We start from the raw sequence: 12,548 nt of genomic DNA, 5'->3' as shown, positions 1-12,548 counted from the left end.
GACAAAGAATTAAACTGTAAATAAGTAATCTCATGCAACATTATGAAATCTCAGACTGTAATGGCTAAGGCAAAGGATTAGAGATCGAGTTTCTTAAGTTGTATTTCTGCCTGGGCTGACATACTTTATGAACTGTGGCAACATTTTCAAGCTTCTCTGAGCTGCAGCTTTCTAAAGGAAATATTTCTTTCACAAGTATTTAGAAAAGCCAGTTACCAAGGAGAGGGAAAAATACTGGCATGCAAAATAAAACTGAAACTTGGTATAGGTTCTTACATCAGAAACAGCCAGGAGTCCGTCATGCCAAAGCTCTTTATCCTGTGGCCTCAGCAGCAGAAACTTCAGCTCCTTTTTAAGTCTGTCTGACAATGTTTTGGACCGTGCCTAATCTGTTGTGGCATGTCTTATCGTTGCCCCAGGGAAGTCTTGCAGAGACAACCTTCTCTAGCAGTTACTCCTGCCGCCAAAGTACGCAGGGCCTTCGTCCAGAGTGCCAGTAGACTGTAAGAGAACAATACACCTATGTGAAAGCAAATATATCTGTATGGTTGTTCTCCGTAAAGGTTTTCCCATTCTTTTTAATCAGTCTTATTGATCACTTTATAGATGAAGTCCCATTAAAGAAAAAAATGCACTGAATATGCTGGAGCTAATAAAATTGTCTGGTTTAAAAAATTTTGTAAACCAACTATCTGTTCTTCAGTTATTTATGTCTGTGTTACATAATTGTGTCAATAATCGATGCAGAGTCACAGAATATAAACTGATGACAAAAATATTTATAACATAGACACCATTGTATGTCCAGAAACAACAGGAATTTTCTTTACTGTTCACGTAAGCAAACTTTTAAACAGAGAACACACTAGAAATGTTCCTACGTCTGTCCTCTGTAAAACTGCGAAACAGCCGGTCTCACCCACAGCCTGGGACTTGGCTTTGGTGGAGAACTACCCAGAGCAGGCGCCGTTGTTCAGTGCCGTCACTCTTCTTGTGGGCTCTCCTGTCATTTTGAGTTTTGAAAATTTTCTTTAACTCCCTGAGGATTAATAAAATGCATCAAGAAATGTGACAGCTTTGCAAACTACCTGGTCACTCTCCATGCTCTCACAAAACTGCTATAAAATATTGCAAAATGGGTTTTCCACAAACATTTGTTGCACCCTGGCTGCTTATTTTCCACAGCTGTAACTTGACTCTGTGAAGCACAATGCAATGGAGAAAGAGGCCCGTCAGCTTCTTCACCCATGGGTCACATTTCAGATACAACTTTTCCTTGCTCAAGAGGGAATCTTCATAACCAAATCTGTAGTAAAATATCGTTACCATCTGTTATCCTGTGGTTTGGGTACTGAAGCTCATCTTGTACCATTTGTTCACGGTATTTTCTGATATCCCACTAACTTGCAAGCATCAGCTGCTGCCTGTGAAATACAGCAGAAAAACACAATGAAGCTTTAAAAAGAAAGGGCACAAACCTGAAGTCTTTTTATTTCACCTCAGATTGCCCCTGACAACAATCCAGTGCGCCAGCAACCCACAAGGCCTGCCTGCTGATTTTACAAACCGCTGGCTGGGGAGCATCGCCCCGTTCTGCAACGTGACGGTCGAACATCCCCGTTTAGTCTGGAAAATACTTGTTCATCAGGTCTGTAAAGAGACTGCAAGAAAGAAATGTGGGAACTTTCAACGCGGAACAAAAAAAAAATCATAATTGCAAAGAGAATTTGAGATGAGGGTGTGTACCTCTGTCTGTCTGCCCACAGCCCCCCTCCCGATGGACTGCTGGCTGCCATGTTCTTAGGGTGCTTTACCTTTGATGTGAAAATTCTTCCTTACAACATTTTCCAGGACTAGTAGGGTGCTGTTCTTCACATTCTAAAAGCAGTATTGGCTATCTGAAATTGCTGCGGTCTGGGGGCTGACGGCCTGAGAAAGCTTGTAGGGGGTCCGTGTTTTTTTCTCAGCGTTCTTCCCTGTGGAAAGGGGGAGCGTGGGCTTCGGTCCCCGCGCCAGGGGAAGGGAAACAACGGGCACCGAGCTCCTCGTAACTGACCGCAGGACAACGACGCGCGAACACGGCGCCGGTCACCTGGACTTAGTATTTATTTTTCACGGACTTAATATTAATTTTCCGCCCGAAGTGCTTGCTGCCGCGACCTCGAATGCAATGCAAGGCGGAAACTCCTGACCGGGAAACCTGAAGAAGCAACGGTTCTTCGCTCCCTCCATCCCCGGCTGTCGCCGCTATCACCGCCGATGGCGGCGAGCGCAGCGCGATGGGCGGGGCCACACGGAGAGGCCCCGCCCCCTCGGCGTTGCCAGGTTACCGCGCCCAGTCCATGCGGCCCCGCCTCGCCGGTGGGCGGGCCTTCCTGACGTCACAGGGCAGCGACGTCGGCCGGCGCTTCCCGCTCGCTCGGCGCCGCCATGTTGAAGGTGAGGAAGCCGCGTCGCCCCTGCCCGCGGCCCTTGCCGTTCCCCGCCCGTCCCTCCGCGGCCGCGCTCCGTTGACAGGGCGCGGTGTCGCCGGGCTGTCGCTCTGCCGGGGCCCGTGTGCGGCGAGGCCGGCAGGGGGCGGGCCGGGAGCGCGGGCCTGAGGGGCCCGGCGCTGAGGGGCCCGGCGCTGAGGGGCCCGGCGCTGAGGGGCCCGGCGCTGAGGGGCCCGGCGCTGAGGCGGCCTGCAGCCGGGCGCTCTGGGCCGGGAGGGGCCCCGTTCCTCTCGCTGACCGTTTTGAAGCAGGGTTTGGCCTCTCGGTTGAGGAGGCGCGATAGGGAAGGTCTCGGCGAATCATTTTTTCCACGTTCGAGCTCAGACTATTCGAAAATCCGTTTTTATGTGGTGGCAGCTGCACCCAGGGTGTTTCGTCTGTAACTCCCACAGTCTGCGGGCTTTACTCTTGTTGCAGCCGCTTAATATCTCTTTTCAGTACTTCAAAATCGAGTGCCCCGTCCGTGCTGCACAAAGAGACAAGACGTTGAGCACGGCGTTCGTTATGTAGAATTGCTTCTCGGGCACAGCAGCGTGGAGACGTGAGGCGGGGTTCTCACAGGGTTTGGGTTCCTGCTGTCCTCGCCTGGAAGGTCGCCCTTTGTCGCCTGCGGGCTGTCGGTGGAAACCTGTCAGAAGGAGCGAACGTGCGTGGTTGGGCTTGGGTCGGAGAATTGTCTCAAAGGTCTTTTTTGGTAAGAAGAGCCCCGGATCCATTCAGGCTAAATGCAAGTTGCCTGTTTCAGTCAAATTGTTGTCGTGACTACTCGAGAAGCTGGAATTTTTTTTTAGTGACTGATGACACTTGATTCTTTAAATTTGTTCTCTTTTGTATCTTTTTTGTTTGTCAACCATCAATAATATATCAATATCTGTCAGTAAAGCAGCCTGTGCTTGCTTTACTCTTGTTGCAACTTCATTTTTTTTTTTTCTAATTTAATGTTGGGGCAGTTGCTGGAATTCTTATGTGAGGATTTTGTCTCAGAATCATTGAGAATTCCCTAAGCGGTGCTGAGTTGTCATTAAAGGGATTATATATGAACCTGTGGGTTTAGGTACTATGCAAAATAATAACACTTTTATACAGCCATTGAGGGTATGCAAATCCCAGCGTGCCAGGCCAACCTAATTTTTTGCCTCTAAGAGCAAAAAGGGAAGGTGGCTTCTTGTCCTTGATACCTGTGCTTCAGGAAGCAGGAGTCCTCAAGAGTTTAGTTTTCGGGTTTTTGATTTTTTTTAGTTGGGCTTGAGAGATAGAAGGAAGAATGGAAAAAGAAGAGAAAAAATTAAGCAGCTTCATACATTAGGGCAAATATCAGCCTTCACAAAAGTCAGAGTAAGGATTTTTTTTCCTTTTATTGTTCCTTTCCACAGTTTTGACAAGATGACAATAGCACTAACAAGTGAACTGAGAAATCACAGATGAGGAAAACCAGATAGACGTTCTAGTTAATATTTAGCTCTTTTTTCCCCTCAGTTTGTATTGAGAAGTAATACGGGATTTATTCATTGCAGAGGCACTTTTTAGTTAAGAGCTTTGAGAAACAGTAAATCAACACAATGGAAGATGAAATGTGGTAATCTTTTTCCCTCCAACGTTCAGATGGAATTTGCTTATGAGCGATCTGGTGACTACAAATAAAGCTGAGCTCTTCAGCTACAGAAAGGAATAAACTTAGTATCTTTTTTTACTTAAGGTAAATGCAGAGCATTGCCTAGAGAGAAGAATGTCAACTCTACTTTTTTGGTATCAGCTGAATAGCTGTCAGACAACCAGACTGCCTTAAGGCACAGATCAATCAACCAGTTGGTTTAGTGATATGTGATATGTGGTTAATACGGAATTAAGAAATGAAATCCTAAAGTGAATTTTGGAAACAGAAATTAGAGTGGTTAATCTTTCATACTACCAAATAAACCTTTTATTGTCTGTGTGTGTATATGGCGCTTTACTACCGGTTGTATCTGTCCCGTAAACTTAGCTGACGCAGAAGACTGTTGCAGTATAGCTTCAACAGTGCATTTAAGGAGAGATTCTTCTTGTACTTTCAGTGGTTAATTTTGTTTTGTTTAAAATGTAAATATGAAACCTTTGGAAGAGGTCTGTACTTCAATATTTTGACAGTATAGGGTTTTCAGTATGAGTTGTTCTGTCATCACTGATATTTGTTTGTGAAACCAAGGTGGTTCCATTCTTATGCTCTGCTGTTTGGGTAAGACTTTATATACAAATCTCAAGTATTTAAAGCATTTGGACTTACTGTTTCTGCTGGTGACACTGAGTTAGTTTTCAAGCAATATAAATGGTGTTGAATAACAGAAAAAAACACCCTGTTGTTTAACACAGTAGACTGGATTTATTTTTCCTTATAGGTTATCAATAAAGAATTTTACTTTTAATTAAATATTATTTTTTTATGCTGCTGTTGGTTTTTTCTGTTTTTTCCGTTTTTTCTTTTTTACTGCAAGGGACATTTGCAGAAATGTTTAATAGAAGATGTAAAAGCTATGTATGTATATTCATAGAAACAAACTTTTGCTATACTCATGAATTAAGTTTTAAACACTTGTCTCCGAACAGCGGTCTCTGAAGTTGTGTCTTTCAAGGCGTATTTCCAAAGCCTCCCCTGATGCTAACCTTTTCAGTGTAGTATATGCCATTGATATAGTACTTGCTGTACCAAAGCTATTTGTAGTTTCAGACTTGTTTGAAATTTAGGCTTGTATGAAGTATTCGCACTGAATATGGCTGTTTGGGTAACTGGTAGCTGCGGTTTAAATAAATTTTAAACTTCTATGAAGAAAGTGAATGGAGTAGAGAGTGTCTTGATGTCTTTTCTAGCTGTGTGTTCCATTCTTAGGCATTAAAAAGAAATCACAGGAAGTAATATTTTACTGAAAGCATGTTTTTCAGAATGAAAATGCATTTCAGATTTTTGCCTTTTCAGTGACAGAACAGTTTTGCAGTGAAAAAAGGAAAGAATGAGGAAATATATTCTACAGTTGTTAATGGTTAGTGGTGTTTGTGTTTTTATCTTGGCTAATGAAAGTGTGAAAAGTCTTTGTTTATGCAAACGTTGTGAAAGATTATTGATGTCTTTCCTTGCCTGTGAAACAGAGCTTATCCGGTCATTGTGGTGTTTCATTATAGCACTGTAATAATGAGTCCATAAATACAATTAGGGAAAAACTTCCATTTTAAGCAAGTTTTTCCCGTACCTTTTGATCCATCAGATCCCTTACGTATTTCTGAAAAGCAATCTCATGACCTAGTTCTTGTGTGCTGTTTCTCTACGTGTAAATTAACATTTTCAGTAAATTTGTCAACTATGTAGTGTAGTTTTGAGTTTGAGGAGTCTCTTGGTTATGTTTAATAAACATTTCATCTGCAAAGCAGTAGAGGAAATATAAGCTTCGATTGCTGATCTGTATACAATAAGCATGTAGTCTGGATGATTTTAAAGCTGTTTGTAAACAGTTCTGCAATGGGCAGAAACAGTTTCAGAGTAATTGTCCGGTGGCTAGGTCAGTTATCATAACAGCATGAAGGATGTATTGATTAGACCAAAGCTTCAGTTTCACAAGCAGCTAGGTCAATGCAAAGTACCCTTCCTATTGCTGAAAAGGAAGGGGCTTGCTGCCTTCTCCTGTTCCATCTCCTCTTCCCTGGCCACACAGTTCCCCTGGTGCTAGTCAGACTGTTTCGTGGATAGGTTCAACTTGCTAATCCTGCACAAAGCTCTCGGCTTCTTTTTCAGGATTAATCTTTTGCCCCATTGGCGAAGGGAATTGCTTCGTGGTGGAAGCGTCCGGCCACCAAAAGCTAGGGCAAGGTGAGCAGCAGGACTTCTGGGAGTGGATGCCACGAGCAGGGCCAGACCTCTCCAGTTTGGTGGCTGCAGGCTGTTAGATTCGCTCACGCTGTGACCTGATACAACAAAACACAGGCGCTTATAACTCTACACATGTTTATCTGAGCAGTGACGTGCATATGAGACATTGAAAGGTTTCCCTCTGGAACTGCTGTTTCTCGAGTTAAACGTTGCTGTTAGTAAGGATGTGAAGTCATTGGAAAATGCTTTCTGTGAATTCTTGATTCACTACACAGCTAAGATTTTTATTGTCTGTTTTTTTAAGTTAAAGCAGTCTCTTCTGTTAAGAAATACAATTTAGTGTAGGTCCTGAATATAGGAAGAGTTATATTCACCTTACTCGTGGTTGTTGTGTTGTGTGATTGGATTGAATCTGAAGTATTCAAACCAGTCAAGTGTCTGTCATGGTGTGCTGTAATTCTTGTTTCTCACAGAAAAGTAGGAGACATTGCTTAAATTCTTAGAAAGCAGTGATTACGTTCTGATCCTTTTAACTGTAGGTCTCATTTTTTTCCTAAATCTAGATGCAGACGATAACTAGAAATAAAACGCTGAACTTTTTGGTACCAGCTACGGAAAAATGGAGGTGTTGCAGATATTCACAAAGTTGTTTGAAATGTGAACATAGTGTTGTTAATATCTGTACTGAGAAAATTGACAAAAATTGTGTTTCACATGAGAGAAAACAGAAGATCTTTTTGTGAGGTGAAAACTGATGAGATTAGTGTTTTTATCTACTGTCCTCTCTAGCCTTAATCTTTTTAAAATACCATCTGAATAATTTAGGTCTTATCATTTGAGTGCCTGAGAGCATTAGATTGCGTACCACTGACTCCCCTTTCTCCTAACTTCTAATCATCTTAATGTATCAGTTATTAACACGTACGGGGACATAAACATTGTCTACATAGATGTGGTCAAACATGCTGACATTTTGTTTGAACTTAATGATTTATATCTCTTCCTATAATGTTTCTAGGTAATTCGGCTGGGGGCCACCCCTGTTAGCCTGAGCTTGCTCCCTATCCAGGTTTATGCTTCCTCTTCAGAGAAGGAGACTTCCAAAAAGGACTTACTGAAAATTGAGGAGGTAAGTATGGTTAAAGCCCTAATGCTCTTTCATCTATACGGAAATATCTATGGAATTCTGAAAGACATTATATTTTGATGCAAGAAAGCATTTAAGTACGTCTCTTCACCCTTCGTATTCTTGCTTTTTAACTCGCTTCTCAATTTTCAGTAACAGAGGTGTCAATATGGTTTTGCTTCTCTTACCTGAGGGTTGCATTTAATGTTCTCTTACAATAAATAATTTAATGTTCTCTTATAATAAATGCTTATAAATATCTGAAGGGTGGGTGTCAGGAGGATGAGGCCAAGCTCTTTTCAGTGGTGCCCAGTGACAGGACAAGGGGCAATGGGCACAAACTGAGGCACAGGAAGTTCCCTCTGGACATGAGGAAGAACTTCTTCCCTCTGAGGGTGACGGAGCCCTGGAACAGGCTGCCCAGGGAGGTGGTGGAGTCTCCTTCTCTGGAGGTATTCAAGACCCGCCTGGACAAGGTCCTGTGCAGCCTGCTGTAGGTGACCCTGCTTCGGCAGGGGGGTTGGACTAGATGACCCACAGAGGTCCCTTCTAACCCCTACTATTCTGTGATTCTCCTCAGGCTTGCTTGTGTGCGAGATCTTTTTCCTACATTAAAGCCTTCTGTTCTTCATTCAGAAATTGCCTTCTTGTCGATTTACTTGTGGTCGTATTTCATAGCCACGGGAGTATTTTCTTTGCTTTTTATCCAAGTAACACTGTGTATTTTTTATTTTTTATTGCAAGTACTGTTGCCAGATTCTAATAAAATTTCATTTATGTTTTCTAGTAAAACAGCAAATCAAAAGATTTTGTTTCTAAAAATGCAGTAATTTTTTCTTTTTTTACAGGCAAAATTCTTGTCTGGCAATGCTTTGAATCCGATATTGTAGCCTACAGAATTTTATCAGTTTTCCTTTCTTTACAGCATTCAGACCTAAACAACAACCAATATGATAAGTAGCGATAATAAAAAAACTGTTACTTTATTGTTTCTCTAGGATGTTATGAATGGTTATATCACAAGTGGAGCTTCAAAATACCCTGTCAAACCGTAGACTCACCAGCATTGTTGCGTAGGCTTTTTACATGTCTCCCGACATGTAAAAATTTTTATTTGTAGTTCATAACTAAATACAGCTTTAGACCCATGAGAGTTTGTAGTCCTTTAAAAATTTTAGGTACTTGAACCCAAGCTAAAGTGTTGTTACATAAGCAGTGAAACTAAATGGAACTTTTTTTTGTGTATGCTTCGGTCTTTTGGATGTGTCTGCATGGGCAGTTCGCTTGCATAATACGAGAGGATCAATAGTTGAAGCGGTCTCCTGCCTTCACCCCAGTGAAGTGACCTTAGCTTGTGCTGTCGCGTGCCCCGCACCACTGCTGGCATGAGTCAGTGATGAGGCAGCAGTCTGAAGTTACACACGTGCTGGATGATTGGCTTGCCCATCAGCTTCAGCAAAGCAGAACATGCAAGCCGTGGAGTCCTGGCTGCCTTTCTCAGCATTCACGGAGTATGTTAGTTTGGATGTATACTCTGTCAGCTGTCTAGTTTCATAAAATGTACGAGAATATGCTTATCTCTGACACTTCTGTCCTTGTGCCAGACGTGGCCGTTAGGTTGTCTAACAGGGTCAAAGTTAAACTGACTGTGACTGTGACTCCCAGAGATGACCTGACTTCCTAGGGAAGTGAGACTTAAAACGCTTGTATTTTGCAGCTGGATTTCTGCTAACACTTTAAGAGTTATCAAATTATTTGACACATGCTATGTCCTTATATATTTTGTTACGGTTAGCAGCTTTTTTTATTATGTTAGAGGTACAATTGTTTTCCAACTCATCTTGAAAAGAGAGCTAGCTACGCTTTGATGCAACAATATGTGTAGATATCAGTTTATAAGAAACTACTAAATGAAGTACAAATGTGGTATAAAATATAAGCTCTTTATACTGAACGTCAGTGTAGTATATAAACTGCTAGGAATTCTAACAGGTTTTGTCTTGATCTAAACTTTACTGTTCATCTTCAACATATATAGACTTGGGTCTTTTTTTTTTTAATGGAATACAATTTTAAATACGTTTAGGTAATTGCGATAAATACGTTCTTATGCTAAACCCTAAATACAGTGTTTTGGTATGTGTTATGAGAAGATGCCCATTGCTCTTCAGGTGGATGTTACAGTTCTGTTTGCTCAGCCTCACGGTGTTAGTAATGCTGTCAGTTGCTGGTGTGGTTAATGACGGCACTGTTGGGATGTCGTACCATTTTCCTGCTCAGTAACAGACAAATTTGTATTGGATGTTACCTTTGCTAGAAACTGCTTAGACTCTTTAATGATGTCTTGTGCAAATATAGAATATGATCGATTGTGATTTCAGAGTTCTAGTACATTTAGTATGTTAACTGGGAACCTGAAGTGCTGATTAAGACCAGAAACATTTTTCACAATTATGTTCTGTATTCTTATTAAACTAGTTTAATATTAATTTATAACCTGTGACTTGGATCATATAACAGCTATGGATGAATTGCGTAGCAATTAGAAGTCATGTTCATCATAATGTATAATTAAACTTTGCTCATAATGGTTGTCTCACAGCTGTGCCTGAATTTTTATTATGCCTTGTTTATGTAGTAAGCACCGTGCTAGGTGTTCTCTGGTTAGACTGTTCATGCCCTGAAGACCTACTTACACAATTACACCTTTGGTTTTAACCTCTTGTTTGCTAATATTCACAGCTGTCACTCTACTCCTCTCCAGCTCGTGAGACTAAATATGTGGAGAATCCACAAACCCAACTGGAAGAGGGGGTTTCGCGTTTACGGCATGTTATGGAGCCATACACAGCCTGGTGTCAGGTATAATGGTTTTATATCATGTCTGGTAGTGGTTCAGTGGTAAGGGTTGAACTGGGATTTTTTTAGACAGAAAATTAATAGATAGCAACAAAGTGAAAGATAGTAGCTGTACAAGCATTTTTCCAGAACGCTGCATGACTTAAAATTTTCCACAGTTCAAGTCATAATATTTACCCTCTCCTCATACAAAACCAGTTGTTTCTTTCTACTGATTTGCTGAACTAAATACCTCCTTTTCCACCTTTTTTGTCCATCGAAAAGAACTGAAAGAAAACTAAGTAAAGCTTAGAATTGTTATCTGAAATAATCTTTAAGCTTAAAGATACCTGGGGATATCTGGATTTGGTACTGCCCTGTGACTGAGGAAGACAGGAGGGTGATTAAATTTGCATTTTCCATGCTCAAGGATAATGCCATAAATTATCAGGCAGCATGTTTTGGAGTAGCAATACTGATTTATCCTCACTGCAACTGTGACACAATTCAACACTGCAGAAATTAGATCAGTATTTGCTGAACTAGAATGTTGGGGGAAGGAATGTAGCTCTCCAGAAGAGAGAAAATACCAGACCACTTCTCAATGGCAAACCTGGCCCCCAGACGTTACCCAAAAACTTTCTTTTATTAGGTATTATGTATACTAAACAGTCATTAAATACAACAGTAGTCTTTAGAGCATAGAGGAAAAACAAGATCTTTGTAATCAAGGCCTAAATTATTGATATTAGGCTGCAGAGTGATATGATGGCTTTCTTGCTCTTTCCTGACCCAGCAAATGTTGAGGCTTACTTTTGAAGCAAGGGTATCCTTGTCATCTGGTTGGCAGCTTTAGGTGGTTCTCTACTTTGCAGTCTGGCTGTTGTGAATCCTCTTCTTAAGCTGCAAGCTGTGCTTCTAGTTCTCTGTAGAATGCCAAGCTGTTCAGATCAGGGTATCCTTTCTGCCTAGAAGTTCTGCGTTGTGGTACTAACCTTTAACAGTACTGAAACATTTTTCAGAAATACTCAGGGTAACTTAGTCTAGTGATGTGTTTCTAAAGTGCTGCCAGCCAGGAGTATTGACTTCGGGTTTGAAGGAGAAAGGGGGATTTTCCACAGTATACTTAGACCTCTGACCTTGTAAATGCATGGGTTCTGTTTGGTTGCCTGCGGTAAACATAACCAGGAACGAAATTTGAGGTGAGGTTAGTTGTCCGGTTGGACTGACTGCAGGTAAGCCTTGAACAGTGCTTTATGTCTCACTGGCCTGTTATCTTCCTATTTGCTTGACTTTGTCTGCGTGGTGATCATTTACATAAGATGTGCCCTGCTGCTCGCACACAACAAGCCATTTTCTGGCAGTGGTTTGCTGACTCAGTTTATGAAGTGGGCATGTAAACTTTATGGGTTTGGGGTCATCTTGTTTGCTTAACTGTAGTCAGAGACAGTTTTGGTTCCCCCTGCTATCTTAAATAACATTTTAGGTGTCTCTCAGTTGTCTTTAAAAACATAACCCAGGATAATGAGAATGAAATTGGTCATGTTTGTATATCCATTTTACTTTTTCAAAATTGCTTGCTTAACTGTAATGGAAAGTCAGTTCAAAACACAGAAGTAGAAATGAGCTAGCTACGTATGGGCTGTGACAGAAGATCAGACTTATTTAGTCTTTAGAGCATGTTCTTTTTTCATTGGTTTTTAATAAGACCAACATTTATTTAGCATTATGTTGTATGCTAATGCTTTTTTTTCCATGATGTTTTTTTTTTTTAAGTCACTCTTGACAGTGAGGAAATGAAAGCTCCGAAGATATTATCCCCATGCAGTATCCTAAACAAATACTTTCACTTCTGCACAGATACAACTCAAGTGATATTGTGAGACCATTCTCTGCTTTAGCTTTGGGCATACACGTTTATTAATTTATTCCCTAATCAATAGACAGTCTTACGCTGTCTCTCTGAAGGATTATTAGCATAACAACAATTAGCAGGGTTGCTCGTATTGGTATGTCTTTTCTACTTTGGTAAAAGGCAATGTGAATTCTTTCACTTCCTGCATATTTTCAGACTGAAGAAAAAAAATCTAGAACTAGTTTATGGAGTTGATGCAGTGTTCTGATTTACTTTGGACATTGTATGGGCATCTCATTTTCGAAGTCACTTCAAAAATGCAGTTTTGTTAGCCTGAGATAGTCTCTTGGAAAGTGGAATGTATGACCTTGCAGAATGAGTCATGTACCCCTGTGAAGTGCTCCG

General features: G+C 41.2%; 1 protein-coding gene across 2 annotated transcripts in view; it reads left to right on the top strand.

The window, feature by feature from the left end:
* The first annotated feature begins 2,352 nt into the window (after positions 1 to 2,352).
* Positions 2,353 to 12,548, top strand: part of APOO (apolipoprotein O) — a 34,739-nt gene continuing 24,543 nt past the window's right edge. The window contains exons 1-3 of one of the 2 annotated variants that reach the window (XM_075429827.1): positions 2,353 to 2,439; positions 7,343 to 7,453; positions 10,193 to 10,312. In XM_075429827.1, coding sequence (XP_075285942.1) covers positions 2,431 to 2,439; positions 7,343 to 7,453; positions 10,193 to 10,312 — 240 coding nt within the window. In that variant the 5' untranslated portion in view covers positions 2,353 to 2,430. Of the gene's footprint in view, positions 2,440 to 5,437; positions 5,504 to 7,342; positions 7,454 to 10,192; positions 10,313 to 12,548 lie in introns of those variants that run through there. The other variant, XM_075429819.1, reaches the window with a different exon arrangement.

This window comes from Opisthocomus hoazin, chromosome 1, assembly GCF_030867145.1.
Source record: "Opisthocomus hoazin isolate bOpiHoa1 chromosome 1, bOpiHoa1.hap1, whole genome shotgun sequence".
Classification (NCBI taxonomy): Eukaryota; Metazoa; Chordata; class Aves; order Opisthocomiformes; family Opisthocomidae; genus Opisthocomus; species Opisthocomus hoazin.
This window is presented reverse-complemented; position numbering and strand designations above follow the sequence as displayed.